Source organism: Mizuhopecten yessoensis, unplaced genomic scaffold (genome assembly GCF_002113885.1).
Source record: "Mizuhopecten yessoensis strain PY_sf001 unplaced genomic scaffold, ASM211388v2 scaffold716331, whole genome shotgun sequence".
NCBI classification, from domain to species: Eukaryota; Metazoa; Mollusca; class Bivalvia; order Pectinida; family Pectinidae; genus Mizuhopecten; species Mizuhopecten yessoensis.
The window spans coordinates 51,528-71,906 of NW_018480063.1; the positions used below are offsets into that span (position 1 = coordinate 51,528).

The 20,379-nt window shown below is 38.1% G+C and overlaps 2 protein-coding genes across 3 annotated transcripts in view; both read left to right on the top strand.

Moving 5' to 3' along the window:
• The window catches only part of LOC110443193, a 33,549-nt gene extending 31,346 nt beyond the window's left edge, over positions 1-2,203 (top strand). For both annotated transcript variants that reach the window (XM_021487250.1, XM_021487249.1), the window contains 2 exons: positions 27-146; positions 561-2,203. In XM_021487250.1, coding sequence (XP_021342925.1) covers positions 27-146; positions 561-644 — 204 coding nt within the window. In that variant the 3' untranslated portion in view covers positions 645-2,203. The remainder of the gene's footprint in view (positions 1-26; positions 147-560) is intronic.
• A 1,892-nt stretch (positions 2,204-4,095) lies between these two features.
• LOC110443203 lies at positions 4,096-18,717 on the top strand. Its single transcript, XM_021487260.1, has 10 exons — positions 4,096-4,293; positions 4,962-5,162; positions 6,455-6,582; positions 6,778-6,910; positions 14,242-14,346; positions 14,818-14,970; positions 15,696-15,812; positions 16,074-16,247; positions 16,686-16,764; positions 17,159-18,717. Exons 1-10 carry the CDS (start codon positions 4,248-4,250, stop codon positions 17,763-17,765), a joined length of 1,743 nt encoding a protein of 580 aa, XP_021342935.1. The 5' UTR covers positions 4,096-4,247; the 3' UTR covers positions 17,766-18,717.
• Positions 18,718-20,379: the final 1,662 nt, after the last annotated feature.

Consider the following 20,379-nt stretch of genomic DNA (forward strand, 5'->3'; position numbering starts at 1 on the left):
AACTGTATTTGTGATATTTGCTACAGGATCGGCCAATTTACAACATTGTGTACGACTGGAACGCTGAAGGGACAGACTTGAACAATGAACTGGAAACTGGATGTCGAACTCCTTATGATAGGTCGCTGTGTAACCATCACTTAGTGGTAAGTAGCTCCCTATTTTATTATATTTTATTTATTCCCACCTTACTGTGCTCCATTTACCTCAGTGCTTACTGCATTAGGCTACAAACTAGTACCTAACCAAATGATTGATACATAGAATAAGGTATTGGAAATTATCAAGTTATTCCAGATTAAAGCAATTGAACAAGATATCTTGCATTGTTAAAAACGGGTGTCTGATGTTAAAGATGAAAAGCAGAAAATACTTGAAACTATTTTGTACAGTTTTACAAAAATTATAGGCAAGCTTGATTTTAAAACATTACACGTTAAGTCTTGTACAAAATATTAAATCTTAAACAGAATGTTAATATCAATATTCTGAAGATAATATTTGTTTTAAATATGTTCCTCACTGTGATCAATTTTAATTTGTGACCCTTACTTCTGTAGATGAACAACAGGGATATACGAGAAATGGCATGTGCGTCCTTGAACTGTGACAGGCAGCGCCAAGTTACTTGCATATACCAGTGAAAAAAAGTCACTTCAGCTCCATGTTTTTGGGTGCTCTAGATGTTTTTATAGTCTGGGTAAAGTAAGTAATGCAGACATCGATGGAACCGTCTTATTAAAATGAAGCAAGTAATGATACCAAAGTGTGACAATGCTTGTCAGTGTCACTAGAACAATTGTCCGATTGTGGACGATTGAAATAGAATGACTGACACAGAGATACCTGTTAATGGCATACTGACTGTGGTTCTGCGGAATATGTACTTCGACGTAATGGTCTATGACATGTTGTATGTCTTTCAGTTGAAGTAAAATATTATAATACATTCCAGAAAATGATGATGAAACATGTCTTACATGTATGGTATGTTGAAACATTATATAAATATAAACGCCATATACAAATACCTCATATAAAGATCCGACAATAAGAGTTATTTGTATCGTGTTCTCCGAACGATTGATTGATACTAAAATTGAATAGAAATGAACAGTCTGAATACAAAGAGTTTAGGATGAATCACCGAAGTCCGGAGGAGCTCGCCAGTAAACATCGGTAACGATAGGTAATGTCATATTCGGTGGAAAAAACCTTACCAGCAATGAATATTTGAATCAATATACCTCGACACAAATTGTGTCTATGTGATATTCTTAGATAACAATGGTTATAGATGTACTGGTATAATATTGTTTAATAGTTTTATCTTTAGCTAAACATATCGTGTGTAGTTGTTATAGTAACAACGCTGTATAGTACCCCTAGGTATAGTGATTAACCGTGTGAATTATTTTATGATATAGTACTGGTTTATTGTGAGAATATAGGTGCCTGCGGAGTGTGTATAATGTGTATCTCGGTTGCACATTAATGATTGAGTGGTCGGTAAAGTTTAAACAAGAAGTTATTCTTTGTTCCTGTAATATCAAACTTTTACCTGTTGTTTAATTAAAATTTCCTGTCACAAACATACATTAAGTATGCCGCTCCGGAGTGAATATTTAATATACATATGTATGCGTAAAATACGACCTGACATATCTGTAATGATTGCTGCTGTTAAACTTGTTGTAAAATAAGTCATGTGGATCCACAGTCTAGAAAGTAAATGGAGGTTAATATTACAAATAATAATTGCTAGCAAACACACTGAGTAATATGTGAAGTGTAAATGACGTACACACGATGAATTGAACGTCTGTATTATTTAAATGGTCCTTACAGATGAAGCTATAATGAAAAATAATAATTTCCTAACGACTTATCGAAGATTTTGATTCTTTAATTACATATCTAAAAATATATATAAATAATAAAAATTACAACTTATTGACGACTTCTCGAAGTTGTTAAATATATTTTCATATAATTATATATGAATAATGAAATATAATAAATTATTGACAACTTGTTGAAGATTCATTTTTTTATTTTATTGTCATATATATATTTCAGAATACCTGCATTCATACTGGTTTCCTATCGTGTCATGAGTTGCTTTTGAACTATATCAACATAATAAAATTATATTGAACGTAATGCCTTATAGATATATATTTGTTTAAGAAAGTAAAATACATTTAATATGTGCTGAATATCTTTGTTATTATTTCACAACTGCATGATATTTTGTTCTTCTGAGTATACCTATGATGGGATCATGATAAGGAAATTTTAATGTACCTGTTATGATTGAGCATAGAATCAAAACTCATTGTTTCTTCCAACACAACCAATATGTAACCAACACTAGTAAAATTTAGACAAAGATTTTACAATTTTTGTTTTAAGAAAACTGTTTGGTCAATGACCATTGCATACATACATGTAATATCATACAGATAAATATGTAACACTGTTATGTCATATAAGTCATAATAATGACATAGTCATGTCATTCATCTGTCCAAGTGAAAACGAGATAACGTTATACACGTCCAAACAACGACAACTTATTGTCATACAGGTTCAATGTAAAAAATGTAAAACATTGTAAACAATGTAACAGGTAAAAATGATGATAAAAAAACACATTTTCACACAGATTCAGTCGATGACAAAATAATGAAATCATGCAAAAGGTCATACACATTCAAACGGTGGTAACATGATATCATTTTGTTTCAACAATGATAACATTAAGAAAGTCGATGGTGTCAATACAATCAAAATATGTAAATACAACAACAAAAAATAATATCTCGGCATGTTATACAAGAAATACAAATGATTGACACAAATGTCAACGTTAACTGCAGTAAAACAATATTCATCTCCATTTAATCTGGGAATATCTTTTGTTTGACACCTGTTTGCCTATATATAACAAGGCATACACAGTTGATATGATATATGATATATCGGAAGTATGGAAATCGTGACACCTCTCTACTTCTCTGTAGTTATAGTCTTTGATGCCTCTTGATTAGATAATTATAACAGAATCAATTATGTTTCAGAAAAACAATGAAAAATGTTTATATACAAAAACCTTAACATGCATTTCATAACCCACATTATCGGTTCATGATTATTATTAACAAATACGAAACGTACCTTATCAATAGTGACTTTTTTTCATATGTTTAACACATAAATGCTTTGTTTATGTTTTATCACAAAATTGGCAACACCACATTCAGTTATGAATCATTCATCTGATAAAGGTAAAGTGAAGGGTATTGTAGATATCGGTTGGCATGTGCTTCTTATATGGCCTATGTATAATTGATAAGCAGTAGGGTGAAATGAGATGGCACATTGTTACATGCATGTCAAAAATGTTCTGTAACAGTGCCGCGGTTTGACGTGCTGTATTGTCCGTTCAAATAACTACACATATTGGCCACTACATTTAGTATCTTACACCCATACCGATCACATGTTTCCTCACACCTGAAGCAATGGATAAACATACAAAGAATTGGTAAACAGTTCATGTTACCTACAGGTGGGTGACAGCCTGGGCATGAATCCTTAGGACGGTTACGTAGCCATGTTTTTCGCTGACAACTATCATGGTAAACTCATCTTAATCATGTTTCCACTATCGGAAACAAGAATCATGTATTTCCAATCGAATGATACGGTTACTAGCATTATCGTTATGGGAAAAAAGTCCCAAAACTCATGATGGCTTATTATTATGTTAATTCAACTACCATACGCTTATTAAACAATATGAGTCGAGTTTGTTAAACATGATGTCCAATGTCCAACCACCATTTGTACGTAAACCTTTAGAACCTTTACGTACTTTTTCTACATAGACGTTTCATACCATTGCTTATATCGTATTTTGCTAGAGGTTTGCGAGAATAAAGAAGTCATTATTATTAGAATGCAATTCGAATTCATACGAAAGATTAAATCCACCTCAGAAATGTATCTTGCACTACAAGTGTATCACAACCGTACGATCAGTAGGCTTGTAAACGGGCGGGTAACTCTGTTTGATGTGTTTACAAGGAAGAAAATACAGCTGTGTTATATGATATGAGCTGACCTACATAGGAGTTTTATGAACTATCCGAAAATCAGGAGTTGGTTGATTTACTATATGGTCATTGTTTGAGAAGGCACACGATTGACACCACTCCTAACAGTGTGTACCTCAGGAAAGCATGGCGATCCTGGATGTTTACCTTCTCCTCGTGGCCCTAGTTACAGGTAAGTAAGTTTAGATATGGTCTTACCTGTAATACACTGAGATTTTAGGTATGTACCGTTTGGCTGCACATGCATGTAAACGGACATGTACTCTTTGTTATGTGTGTGAATGTGAGAAAGAAGGTATGTTGGATAACTTGCAGTAAGGTAGATGGTATTCCGTCAGTGGTCACGGCGAAGCGAGTATATGTTGTAAAGCAGGACAATAAAACACTTGTGGTTTCTACATCGCCCTTATGTGACCGTCCTTATTGTTTGTTCTACTTTCACATTGTACACAGGTTTTACTGTATGTGCTCGTCTAAAGGGCGATAACAAGAGCTGATAAAACACATAAATACATAAATCTTTGTTCGATGTTGTTCAATTTTCTTACACATTAAAACGCCAATGCTATTTCAGTCTTTTTTGTAAGGCTTAAATTGTTTGAAATAAACAACAATAAACACATTTCATTTATAACGTATTAATGTGTACTGAGAGGATAAATGAAATGTTCTGGTTATGCTACTGATGAATTGAGTTTTTAAAATTGTCATAAGAAAGAAAATGTATTAACAAAGTCAAAAAGTATCAAATATTTTAAATTGTTGTCTACTCAAATAGTATATAGATAAATAATAAAAATTAACTATATGGATTGTTGTAAACATGTTTTATACACTCAGGAAGTTTAGTTCAGTGTGAGATAGCCAAGTCTGTAGCCGGACCATGGGAAAGTACCAGAAGTACCTGTCAACTCCTTAACTCGAGTTTCCTATGTGAGGATGGTCCAGATACATGTAACCTCAGAAGTGACATCGAAGTACCGACTGGAAGGTTTTGGATCGGAGCCTACGTTCATACAACTACAATCATTTTGTATAAAGGTGCGTGGGAAATAAGAAATGTCATACTTGGTTAGACATATATTCCGTCTCTGCGTATTGCAGAGTTATCTTCTCTTGGGGGCAGGTATTGATTGTTACGTCATTGGTTTGTGTGAGAAAATTACGTCGTTTTCTCACAAACAAATGACGTAACAATCAATACCTGCTCACAAGTGCAGATAACTTTGCAATATGCAAAGACGGAATTTCAAATTGCACATTATAATAATTTATATTAACGCACTAACATATGGTTTCCCCCATGGAAATTTCTGTCATAGACCATTTCCCTGCATGTTGTTAACGTTTTGTCAAATTTGGTTATTTTTCCTCTTACATCAATGTGTTAATGCATTTCACCCACTGAATAACCTGGTCTGCTTTCCTTTTACGCAGAAAAAAATTCTGTAGATTATATTTGAAATTTAGTTCTCTATCAAGAGTCATTTCCTTCATTGTAAACGGCACATTAATCAAACAAGGACATTATTGTCAACATATATACATGTATATATATAGAATATGTAACAATACGTTTTCTACGTCCGTCCGCTAGAGGCACATTAATCAAACAAGGACATTATTGTCAACATATATACATGTATATATATAGAATATGTAACAATACGTTTTCTACGTCCGTACGCTAGAGTCATTATATTCACAAGATCATCATAACATTTTCTATGGGTCAAACATAATAAACACAAGGTCTATGCGTCGTATGTTGTATTATTCTATATGAATGTGTTTTTTTTTATGAAATATGAAACCAAAATTAATAGTCAAATGTCATCGCAATTAGCGGTGTTTTTATTTCCTACCCGAGTTAAGAATCCCTACCCCACTGCAGATACATAATTCCACTGTAGTTTTTAAATACATACTGTAGCCTACCCTAAATTTCGTCTAGGATATAAATAACAAAGTCGGGCTCGGCCAGAAAACTATCCCTGATCAGGTATCTCCATTGGTCAGACTCTATTGTGATCAGAGGTTAAGGGTTCCAATCCTTGTCTAGCGCAAATGCATTTTTACTCGCAGAACATTTTTTTTTGTTTATTCCATCTTTCCTAATTGTCATGAAGGTACTGTTGGGGCTTCCTTTGAGATTTGATTGTGTAAAACATACAGGTGAAAGAGTTTCCAATTCATAGTTACTTTTTTAGCAGTGGTACTGCAATAATTGCTGGTTATTTATCATCTCCTATAAATCCGCTGTTATTTGCATGGATCAATGTTTCCTTGTCAATGCATGATGTGGATATTTGGTACAAGATGAATCGTTGCAGGCTGCAAACAAGTTCCTGACGGAGCCATTCCGGAATTTACATCAGTGAACATGACATTAAAAGGCTGTGTGGAGAAATGTCATACTAAGTACGCACACGATAATACCCTAGAAACACTGGCACTTCACGTGAGTAGTGACGTAACAGTGGTCTAACCATTCTAATGTCTGTCTTGAGTTTTTTGCAAAATTACGTCTAGCTGAAAGTTTGTGTTTTTCTACCTTCGAAAATGTAAATCTTGCTTGCTATGATGCACGTGAGTACACATTTCTATGCATACGTTTAATATACCGTACAATAAACATATTCTGTTTATTTAACAGATGGATTCCTGCTACTGTACTACTCGTAACAGACAAACGCCTGACGAGTCTGAATGTAACACACCATGTGCTTCAAACACTGCTGTAACGTGTGGTGGTCAAACGTCAATGTCTACGTACGAGTTTAGCCCAGGTAAGCAATATACCCTTGTATAACGTGTTAAGGCTAGGCACTGCTGTTACGTGTGGTGGTCTACCGTCAATGTCTACGTACGAGTTTGGCCGAGGTAAACAATATACACTTGTATAACGTGTTAAGGCGAAGGCACTGCTGTAACGTGTGGTGGTCAAACGACAATGTCTACGTACGAGTTTAGCCCAGGTAAGCGATATACACTTGGATAACGTGTTAAAGCTAGGACACCCTGCTCTTACCTGTGGTGTCTTAACGTCAATATCTACGTACGAGTTTAGGCGAGGTAAGCAATATACCCTTGTATAACGTGTTAAGGCTGGGACACTGTTGTAACGTGTGGTGTCCTAACGGCAATGTCTACGTACGAGTTTAGCCCAGGTAAGCAATATACCCTTGTATAACGTGTTAAGGCTAGGCACTGCTGTTACGTGTGGTGGTCTACCGTCAATGTCTACGTACGAGTTTAACCGAGGTAAACAATATACACTTGGATAACGTGTTAAAGCTAGGACACCCTGCTCTTACCTGTGGTGTCTTAACGTCAATATCTACGTACGAGTTTAGCCGAGGGAAGCAATATACACTTGTATAACGTGTTAAGGATAGGGCACTGCTGTAACGTGTGGTGGTCACACGTCAATGTCTACGTACGAGTTTAACCGAGGTAAACAATATACACTTGGATAACGTGGTAAGGCTAGGAAATATACCCTTGTATAACGTGTTAAGGCTGGGGAACTGTTGTAACGTGTGGTGTCCTAACATCAATATCTACGTACGAGTTTAGGCGAGGTAAGCAATATACCCTTGTATAACGTGTTAAGGCTGGGACACTGTTGTAACGTGTGGTGTCCTAACGTCAATATCTACGTCCGAGTTTAGCCGAGGTAAGCAATATTCCCTTGTATAACGTGTTAAGGCTGGGGCACTGTTGTAACGTGTGGTGTCCTAACGTCAATATCTACGTACGAGTTTAGCCGAGGTAAGCAATATACCCTTGTATAACGTGTTAAGGCTAGGGCACTGCTGTTACGTGTGGTGGTCTAACGTCAATGTCTACGTACGAGTTTGGCCGAGGTAAACAATATACACTTGGATAACGTGTTAAGGCTAGGACACTGCTGTTACGTGTGGTGGTCTAAAGTCAATGTCTGCGTACGAGTTTAGCCGAGGTAAGCAATATACACTTGGATCACGTGTTAAGGCTAGGGCACTGCTGTAACGTGTGGTGTCCTAACGTCAATGTCTACGTACGAGTTTAGCCGAGGTAAGCAATATACACTTGGATAACGTGTTAAGGCTAGGGCACTGCTGTAACGTGTGGTGTCCTAACGTCAATGTCTACGTACGAGTTTAGCCGAGGTAAGCAATATACACTTGGATAACGTGTTAAGGCTAGGGCACTGCTGTAACGTGTGGTGTCCTAACGTCAATGTCTACGTACGAGTTTAGCCGAGGTAAGCAATATACACTTGGATAACGTGTTAAGGCTAGGGCACTGCTGTAACGTGTGGTGTCCTAACGTCAATGTCTACGTACGAGTTTAGCCGAGGTAAGCAATATACACTTGGATAACGTGTTAAGGCTAGGGCACTGCTGTAACGTGTGGTGTCCTAACGTCAATGTCTACGTACGAGTTTAGCCGAGGTAAGCAATATACACTTGGATAACGTGTTAAGGCTAGGGCACTGCTGTAACGTGTGGTGTCCTAACGTCAATGTCTACGTACGAGTTTAGCCGAGGTAAGCAATATACACTTGGATAACGTGTTAAGGCTAGGGCACTGCTGTAACGTGTGGTGTCCTAACGTCAATGTCTACGTACGAGTTTAGCCGAGGTAAGCAATATACACTTGGATAACGTGTTAAGGCTAGGGCACTGCTGTAACGTGTGGTGTCCTAACGTCAATGTCTACGTACGAGTTTAGCCGAGGTAAGCAATATACACTTGGATAACGTGTTAAGGCTAGGGCACTGCTGTAACGTGTGGTGTCCTAACGTCAATGTCTACGTACGAGTTTAGCCGAGGTAAGCAATATACACTTGGATAACGTGTTAAGGCTAGGGCACTGCTGTAACGTGTGGTGTCCTAACGTCAATGTCTACGTACGAGTTTAGCCGAGGTAAGCAATATACACTTGGATAACGTGTTAAGGCTAGGGCACTGCTGTAACGTGTGGTGTCCTAACGTCAATGTCTACGTACGAGTTTAGCCGAGGTAAGCAATATACACTTGGATAACGTGTTAAGGCTAGGGCACTGCTGTAACGTGTGGTGTCCTAACGTCAATGTCTACGTACGAGTTTAGCCGAGGTAAGCAATATACACTTGGATAACGTGTTAAGGCTAGGGCACTGCTGTAACGTGTGGTGTCCTAACGTCAATGTCTACGTACGAGTTTAGCCGAGGTAAGCAATATACACTTGGATAACGTGTTAAGGCTAGGGCACTGCTGTAACGTGTGGTGTCCTAACGTCAATGTCTACGTACGAGTTTAGCCGAGGTAAGCAATATACACTTGGATAACGTGTTAAGGCTAGGGCACTGCTGTAACGTGTGGTGTCCTAACGTCAATGTCTACGTACGAGTTTAGCCGAGGTAAGCAATATACACTTGGATAACGTGTTAAGGCTAGGGCACTGCTGTAACGTGTGGTGTCCTAACGTCAATGTCTACGTACGAGTTTAGCCGAGGTAAGCAATATACACTTGGATAACGTGTTAAGGCTAGGGCACTGCTGTAACGTGTGGTGTCCTAACGTCAATGTCTACGTACGAGTTTAGCCGAGGTAAGCAATATACACTTGGATAACGTGTTAAGGCTAGGGCACTGCTGTAACGTGTGGTGTTCTAACGTCAATGTCTACGTACGAGTTTAGCCGAGGTAAGCAATATACACTTGGATAACGTGTTAAGGCTAGGGCACTGCTGTAACGTGTGGTGTCCTAACGTCAATGTCTACGTACGAGTTTAGCCGAGGTAAGCAATATACACTTGGATAACGTGTTAAGGCTAGGGCACTGCTGTAACGTGTGGTGTCCTAACGTCAATGTCTACGTACGAGTTTAGCCGAGGTAAGCAATATACACTTGGATAACGTGTTAAGGCTAGGGCACTGCTGTAACGTGTGGTGTCCTAACGTCAATGTCTACGTACGAGTTTAGCCGAGGTAAGCAATATACACTTGGATAACGTGTTAAGGCTAGGGCACTGCTGTAACGTGTGGTGTCCTAACGTCAATGTCTACGTACGAGTTTAGCCGAGGTAAGCAATATACACTTGGATAACGTGTTAAGGCTAGGGCACTGCTGTAACGTGTGGTGTCCTAACGTCAATGTCTACGTACGAGTTTAGCCGAGGTAAGCAATATACACTTGGATAACGTGTTAAGGCTAGGGCACTGCTGTAACGTGTGGTGTCCTAACGTCAATGTCTACGTACGAGTTTAGCCGAGGTAAGCAATATACACTTGGATAACGTGTTAAGGCTAGGGCACTGCTGTAACGTGTGGTGTCCTAACGTCAATGTCTACGTACGAGTTTAGCCGAGGTAAGCAATATACACTTGGATAACGTGTTAAGGCTAGGGCACTGCTGTAACGTGTGGTGTCCTAACGTCAATGTCTACGTACGAGTTTAGCCGAGGTAAGCAATATACACTTGGATAACGTGTTAAGGCTAGGGCACTGCTGTAACGTGTGGTGTCCTAACGTCAATGTCTACGTACGAGTTTAGCCGAGGTAAGCAATATACACTTGGATAACGTGTTAAGGCTAGGGCACTGCTGTAACGTGTGGTGTCCTAACGTCAATGTCTACGTACGAGTTTAGCCGAGGTAAGCAATATACACTTGGATAACGTGTTAAGGCTAGGGCACTGCTGTAACGTGTGGTGTCCTAACGTCAATGTCTACGTACGAGTTTAGCCGAGGTAAGCAATATACACTTGGATAACGTGTTAAGGCTAGGGCACTGCTGTAACGTGTGGTGTCCTAACGTCAATGTCTACGTACGAGTTTAGCCGAGGTAAGCAATATACACTTGGATAACGTGTTAAGGCTAGGGCACTGCTGTAACGTGTGGTGTCCTAACGTCAATGTCTACGTACGAGTTTAGCCGAGGTAAGCAATATACACTTGGATAACGTGTTAAGGCTAGGGCACTGCTGTAACGTGTGGTGTTCTAACGTCAATGTCTACGTACGAGTTTAGCCGAGGTAAGCAATATACACTTGGATAACGTGTTAAGGCTAGGGCACTGCTGTAACGTGTGGTGTTCTAACGTCAATGTCTACGTACGAGTTTAGCCGAGGTAAGCAATATACACTTGGATAACGTGTTAAGGCTAGGGCACTGCTGTAACGTGTGGTGTCCTAACGTCAATGTCTACGTACGAGTTTAGCCGAGGTAAGCAATATACACTTGGATAACGTGTTAAGGCTAGGGCACTGCTGTAACGTGTGGTGTCCTAACGTCAATGTCTACGTACGAGTTTAGCCGAGGTAAGCAATATACACTTGGATAACGTGTTAAGGCTAGGGCACTGCTGTAACGTGTGGTGTCCTAACGTCAATGTCTACGTACGAGTTTAGCCGAGGTAAGCAATATACACTTGGATAACGTGTTAAGGCTAGGGCACTGCTGTAACGTGTGGTGTCCTAACGTCAATGTCTACGTACGAGTTTAGCCGAGGTAAGCAATATACACTTGGATAACGTGTTAAGGCTAGGGCACTGCTGTAACGTGTGGTGTCCTAACGTCAATGTCTACGTACGAGTTTAGCCGAGGTAAGCAATATACACTTGGATAACGTGTTAAGGCTAGGGCACTGCTGTAACGTGTGGTGTCCTAACGTCAATGTCTACGTACGAGTTTAGCCGAGGTAAGCAATATACACTTGGATAACGTGTTAAGGCTAGGGCACTGCTGTAACGTGTGGTGTCCTAACGTCAATGTCTACGTACGAGTTTAGCCGAGGTAAGCAATATACACTTGGATAACGTGTTAAGGCTAGGGCACTGCTGTAACGTGTGGTGTCCTAACGTCAATGTCTACGTACGAGTTTAGCCGAGGTAAGCAATATACACTTGGATAACGTGTTAAGGCTAGGGCACTGCTGTAACGTGTGGTGTCCTAACGTCAATGTCTACGTACGAGTTTAGCCGAGGTAAGCAATATACAATGTACACTTGGATAACGTGTTAAGGCTAGGGCACTGCTGTAACGTGTGGTGGTCTTACTCCAATGTCTGCGTACGAGTTTAGCCGAGGTAAGCAATATACACTTGTATAACGTGTTAAGGCTAAGGCACTGCTGTAACGTGTGGTGGTCTAACGTCAATGTCTACGTACGGGTCTAGCCGAGGTAAGCAATATACACTTGGATAACGTGTTAAGGCTAGGGCACTGCTGTAACGTGTGGTGTCCTAACGTCAATGTCTGCGTACGAGTTTAGCACAGGTAAGCAATATACACTTGGTTAACGTGTTAAGGCTAGGGCACTGAGGTAACGTTTGGTGATCTAACGTCAATGTCTACGTATGAGTTTAGCCGAGGTAAGCAATATACACTTGGTTAACGTGTTAAGGCTAGGGCACTGAGGTAACGTTTGGTGATCTAACGTCAATGTCTACGTATGAGTTTAGCCGAGGTAAGCAATATACACTTGGTTAACGTGTTAAGGCTAGGGCACTGAGGTAACGTTTGGTGATCTAACGTCAATGTCTACGTATGAGTTTAGCCGAGGTAAGCAATATACACTTGGTTAACGTGTTAAGGCTAGGGCACTGAGGTAACGTTTGGTGATCTAACGTCAATGTCTACGTATGAGTTTAGCCGAGGTAACCAATATACACTTGTATAACGTGTTAAGGCTAGGGCACTGCTGTAACGTGTGGTGTATTAACGTCAATGTCTACGTACGAGTTTAGCCGAGGTAAACAATATACACTTGGTTAACGTGTTAAGGCTAGGGCACTGAGCTAACGTTTGGTGATCCAGCGTCAATGTCTACGTACGAGTTTAGTCGAGGTAAGCAATATACACTTGGATAACGTGTTAAGGCTAGGGCACTGCTGTAACGTGTGTTGTCTTAACGTCAATGTCTACGTACGAGTTTAGCCGAGGTAAACAATATACACTTGGTTAACGTGTTAAGGCTAGGGCACTGAGCTAACGCTTGGTGATCCAGCGTCAATGTCTACGTACGAGTTTAGTCGAGGTAAGCAATATCCACTTGGATAACGTGTTAAGGCTAGGGCACTGCTGTAACGTGTGGGGTTTTAACGTCAATGTCTACGTACGAGTTTAGCCGAGGTAAACAATATACACTTGGTTAACGTGTTAAGGCTAGGGCACTGAGCTAACGCTTGGTGATCCAGCGTCAATGTCTACGTACGAGTTTAGTCGAGGTAAGCAATATACGCTTGGATAACGTGTTAAGGCTAGGGCACTGCTGTAACGTGTGGTGTCCTAACGTCAATGTCTACGTACGAGTTTAGCCGAAGTAAGCAATATACACTTGTATAATTTTTGAAAGTTAAAATGGAACACGAATTTACCTTATATTAGATGGATCAGTCTATTGAAGGTATTTGTAAAAACCGTTTATTGAGAAGAGGAGAAAATGGACGAGGGGATTTCTTGTTGATAAGCGGATTATTGCATTACTATAAATCCTCTCTTTGTATTCTATATACAGAAAAACACAATGAAAGGCGTAGCCAGATATGTTAAACAATAGTTTACCTGAACCTAACCCAGGATGTGGATGCAATGTCCGTCCGCCTTTGACTCCATAGAGAAACTTTAACGTTCAGGTGGAAAAAATAACAATTCGTGCTGTATGCAACCTACATTTTCATATAGTGTTTCTTTACTATCATTGTTTTAAACCGTACTTAATAAGGGAAATCACTTTACCGGGAACATATTGCTACGGCGAAAAAAACAATACTGTAGTGAAAATAATAGAATAGTTAAATCAATCACAACAGTGAAAATAACACTACAGTCAAAACAACACCACACTGAAAATATAACTGCTGTCAAAAAAACACTGCAGCAGAAGTAACAGTAGCGGAGACGTTAAAATAAGGTTATAGTGAAAAATTAATACAACAGTGAAAATAAAATTAAAATGAAATATCACTTTAGTGATAAATTGCATTACAATGAAAATAACACAACAGTGAAAATAATATTAGAGTTAAAATAATACTGCAATTAAATATCCTTGTATACAGTAAAGTAACCAGTGTTCGAAAAAGCACCAATTTGTACATAGTGATCAATAAAATGATAATTGAAATTTATCAGCTTATTTTTACATTCAGTTGGAGGCACACAAAAAAGTGGTCCCCTTTCTTTCTCACCGCTGTGTGGAACATCGAATAATAAATTCAAAAATTGCCAAGACCAGAGTGAAGCTGTGTGTAAAAGTAAGTGAACAAATTCATTATATTTTTTCGTGAACAGAAACATTATATTGTTTTTCATACATGATTATGTTCTATAATTTGGAAAGCGTTTCTTAAACATGCAATAATATGCTCAATTATGAACAATTGCAAATGTTTGTAAACGAGTTTTTTCATGAGGAAGATGACACTGAATAATCTATCCCTCGTTTGTGTTACAACACGCTACAAACACTACACTTCTCTGCAGTATGCACATTGATATACATTTGGTTTTCTCCAAGCTGTGACCAATTCAATTAACTTATTTTTTATTGATAGAGTAAGGATAACCCGGAATCTTTTCACAGAACGTCTTTCCTTTAGTGATACTGTTGAGTTTAAGTATTGCACGTTCATGTAACATGATTTAACATTCGTTTGTCCTGTGACGAATTCCTGACATAAGATGTTAACAATGTATCATAAATTTGTTTGCTTTAATTTGTAAAGATAATCAAACCTCTTCAATGAGAATGTCTTGGCCACAAGCTAACAAATGGTGTCAAGACAGGTCCTCCCAGCTCACCATAGATCGGACTTTTCCAGGCAATAGGGATCCCTGGATCAACCTCGTCAAGCACCGCTTTGTCAATTGGGTTGATGGTAATGTAGTTCTAATTAAAGAAAGGAACATCACTGTAGTCACATTTTGTTTACGTAAAGCCAGTACTGATGAAAACACGGTGAATCAGCAATACTTCCACAGAACAATTCATGTATAAATAATATTTTCTTCTGCTCTTCTATTGTGATCAAGGTAGAGTGTACCACCATTTATCTGCTGCAAACAAGCATTGGAAAGTTGTTGACCTGTTAAAGTGATGTTATTTCCTTTATTAGAAAGATAAAGGTTACGGGACTTTTCAGGGAGCTAAAACATGTTGAAAAATATTTTTTTTTGGAATGTTATAGAAAAGTATTATGACACATATCATGACCGTTACTATCAAGAGGATTTTGGGGATCGACCCTCCGTGGCTGATGGTTTTAAAAAAGAAATTATGATACATATGCATTTCGAATATAACCTTTTGCACTAATAACTAGATAAGCGACTGAGAAAAAATGTTACAACAAATGTCAAACATACCCCACTAGGACCTTCTGTAGTAATACTGTAATACTTATTTTATCACTCAACATGTTGGATATAACGTTATTATGATCAAAGAATGGCGAGGGCATAAATATTTCTATTCAATCATAATCTGTAGCATATAATTCACTAACGGTATTAAGAAATCAATGAAAGATTGACCAGATATGTGTATGTTGTTATGGTTTTACGATATGTAGTCGTAATGTGTTGAATCACGGTTTCCTTATAGGTGCTGTCCCCGAGGCGACGACTTACTGTGTATCGTTGATGTGCGAGAGCGGAACATGTTCGTTTTTTTCCGACAGTTGCACAAGGCAGCTTTCAGGATTGTGCTGGAAGACACAAGGTTTGTTGAATGTGTCATTGTTTCTTGATAACTGATGCTTTATCGATTTTGAGAGTCAATTCAAACAATTTGATGATAAAACATAATTTCTAAAAGAAATAATGAGATGTATCTATATATGTATCTATATGATATCTTTTTAAAAGAAAGATCAATATAATTCGCAAAAACTGATTTTGAAATTAATTCACAACCAATTTTAACCAAAGTGTATGTAGCACATATGGAGCCTGCAATGTCATGTTTTCTGTTGTATCCTAGATGATAACAATGTAAACACGGATTCGTCAAGTACGCTTTCTCCTCCTTCACGCACTGCTCCTCGTGTGATGTCATCGGGGTTAATGCCAACACCGACAGGGAGGGAGAATTCATCTTATATTCCGGTAGTCAATGTCCCACGCACGGAAAATAACAATAGCGATGGAATGCTTGGTAAATCTTAAAATATATTTATATATTAATTTATCAAACAAAAACATCCTACATCTTCTGTGTTTTGTTAGTTGTTGAAACAAATGTTCACCTTTTTTGAAATCGCATTATGGGTTACCTTAACAGCACCATTTTCATTTTAGCCAATAAAAAATATTTCAAATGTTAAAAACTTACAAAAAATTAAACCAGTCGGTTACCTCCCTTGGTATATAAAATTTTCATTCTAATATTTTTGTTGTAAAGGTTTGTCAGGTAACATGTTTCCTAATCATTGATCATGGATTTGTTAAATTTTATTGAAATACAAAACACAATTTAGCTTGTAAAAACGGAATTTCATATAAAAAAATCAATCACTGCTATAAGTGCAGAATGATTCACGTTCATCTTTGATATGAATCACCAACTTTATGTATAAAACTTGTACATTTTCAGTGTATATTCTGGTCGCTGTCGCAGTGGTGGTGATAGTCATCCTCACAGTCATACTGACCTTCATATTCTGTCGTAAAAGGTAACTATCCATCTTCTAACCGACAAAGTATGGTGACAACTTCATCCGTCATATCTTAATATATTTGTACTTACCAATTGATTTCATCGGTCATATGTGTTTATATAAATACCACTGAATGACCCTAGGAGCACATTTGTTTTTGAATTAATCAACACTGCCGAATGAAGAAAAAAATATTAACATGTTTACGGTAATATTAATATATTGTTTTTATCAACACTGCTGAATGAAGAAAAGGTTATTAGTATAATAATATCATTTATGAATCGATCATATTATGAAACGTTGGAAATTACAAATGATAAGTTGTATGCATCAGTTGTTTTAAACCAAATGACATGTGTCATATTTAACAACAATACATATTCGCTGTTTATTTGAAACGTTTAAGGAAATTGAAACAAGGCAGACCACGTTCGAAACCAGACTCAAACAATATCGAGGAACCAGCAAGACCCCTTATGGAACAGTCTGTCCGCGAGCACCGTGGTAGTGATGATTACGATCGAGTCAAGGGCGATTACGACAAGATCAGAGAGGATTTTGTAATCGACACCAAAGACACAAGTAACAGTGACTACGACAAGATCAAAGGTGACTACGACAACATCAAAGGTGACTATGACAACAACAGTGGTGATGATGACCCAGCATATGCTCGTGTTACCAGCTTCGCGCCATCAGATCAACCGGAAGTTGATGATGTTCCCAAAACAGAGCGAGACAGTGATAATTACGACCTCCTTAGGACCAACAAACGACCGGAAGGAGGAGTTGACAGTACGTATGATCACATACCTGCAGAAACAGAGGACGACACTTACAATGTTTTACAATCGCAAGAGAATTTACACAAAGATGACATTGGCGACTTCATGTATGACGTCACTTCCGCTATAAATGGGTTAGGAAATTATGACACGTTTCGTAATAATAAAACTGAGAACACTAATAATGACTACGACACGGCGGAATCAGTGTTACACTCCGATTCATGATATAAAAACTACACATCAGACAATTTACATCAACGAAAATAACATCACTTTGGAAACATTGCTGTGTCTTTATAGGAATATCTTGTTTACGAACTCCTTCGTAAAACTAGTACAAGAATGCTAACTTCAGACAATAACATTTACCATAGTTTACACTTATCCTTCCAATACTAGTTTTTTCTCTTCAGTATATGATGGATGTTCTAATCAATAATAATGTAAATTATGTAGAAAAACTAGAATGAAAAGCTGCACACAAAGTCACTGGAATACCGCTGTATGCCAGCCGAGCATATCTATACAAGGCAATTCATCTTAGCGCCGAACCCCAAACAAGGGAAACATTAAAAACAAAAAGGAAAATTCTCTAATATGAGTATGTCCACATAAAAATCATGCTGATCCTCTCAGTTTCATATATAATCCATTGCAGCATGTGAACCATTTTAATATATTACAACCCTAAAAGGAATTGTGTACCGTCTACTGTAAGACTTATATACGACATCGATATAACAACATGTACAAATCCTTAGTAGAAAGTTTGTAATGTTCAGAATGTTCTTCCAAGTGACAATAAACACTGTAACGTATCAGTGCTTTACCTTGAAGGTTCCAGGTCAATAGACTTCGGTAGTTATGAGATTCTCTCAAAGCAAATCTATCTAAATTCAGCCTAATAAACACGGGTGCTTGTGTTGTTTTACATACAAATCGCTCATCGCGTGTTGTTTGTATGCAATATATTAAAAAACAAAACTCATTTCCCATGTGCCCCCTCCCCTTCCTTTAATCGATATACTCTAAGCCAGACACGTATATGTATAAATACAAGTAATTTTCCATGTTGCCATTACTTATGCTCCGTATGAATGCATTTTTTTTCTTGCCATCATGTGTAATGTTACTGATTTGTGTATTATATATCGATTTCGACAATAAAATATATTTAAACCAATTGTTTGCTTGTATTAACCTGCTTGACTTTCATTTCAAATACCTTTTTTACACACTCCTGCAAGTCGGGGATTGAGAAAAGAGTACACCTGCTGTTACCCAATGCATGTATCGTAAGAGGCGACTGATGTGGGAGCCCCAGCAGAATTGTAGATTTGCTTTTGTGCCCTCTAGTTATAAATCTGCTGCACCCATTGCAATATTTGGGATCTTCGTATTTCTTTCTACTTCGAACTACTTTTTATTTCCTAGCGCCTTGTTTGATAATACCTCACTTTTAGCTTTAATGGTGAACATTAGCCCAGGCGAGGAAGGCAAAGATTTATGTCCCCAGGCCGGGTTATACAAAGTCCTTAAAATGGTAGTTGTTAGCCCCTGCTTAACCTCCAGTATTAAGGGGAATGGCAGCATTGTCAGTATAATGTGAGCGGGCGGGATGATGTGCGGGGTGCCTTCGGTGTGGTATCGCAGTGAGATACAGTAGCACTATCAAGTCGGCATCATATCGGCGTTATCTAAGGAGGCACCAACATACCCTGCCTCTTGCACACACATGTAAGCAAGCATACACAACACACATTGGGACTCGTCCTTGAATAGGTGTAAATAGGAAGTTAAACAAAATTACACCAAACCAAATCCTGCATGATACTTGACGTTCTAATCATATGGGTTGTTACTGTTGTAAAAACTGTTAAATTATGTTTGAAAGATTTTCGTTTCTGGGTATGGAAATCTGTTCAATTGATATGTCGTTTCTGATTGTGTCAGTAACATGTTTTGTACTCGGTCTAAAAATAGCTTTATGTGTGCTCTAAGTTAGTCCATGACTTAGTCTCTAGTTATTTAATTTTGGTGGCCACATATTCCTATTTGGTAAACACGAGTAAAAACGATTTTTTCTGAATCATAAACTCGCGATAACGACTACCTGATGACCTTGGCTGATATACGCTGATCATCGCCTAATCACGATGTCATCACGTGTTATATTGTCGCCATGACATTACCTTATGACAATGAACCTGTATCTGTTAATCATCACTTGTTTTAATGCGACTACGATTTAAGATCATGTGACCTCTTCATATTACCTGTTGACCACTTATGTTTTAGCCACAAAATATTTGCCAGCAACAAGTGGCTGATAATCCGATGGGAAAGACTTGTTATCTGTGACCACGGATTATGATAGCATAGCAAGTACTTGGATCTGGTTTCCACGATTTAGCCATGCTCGTGATCACAACTTATGATCTTTCTCGGACGATGATCAGCTCAATCAGTAATTATATTGTTTGTGTATCTTAAAAACACAGCTTTTAAATGACTTAAAACTTTCCAAATAGCATAGATTTAGTATAGTAAAACAACAAGCACAATTACGAGTTTATAATTGGTTTATTGACCAAAGTATTATCGTTAAATTGTTATTAAGCTTTTCAGCTTTTAAACTACTACTACCGGTGGAAAAATGTTGTCTGATAAGACCAGTGTGCGGGAAAATAGCTCAATATACGTATTGTATTAACCTCTTAAAGAACAAGTTGATACCAGACTGGCAGATGGCATTTCTATCAAAAGGTGCACATTTCTAAAAAAAAAAAGGATCACCCAAATGTGAACACGGCGTTTTGGCTTTGCATGCCATTTCAGC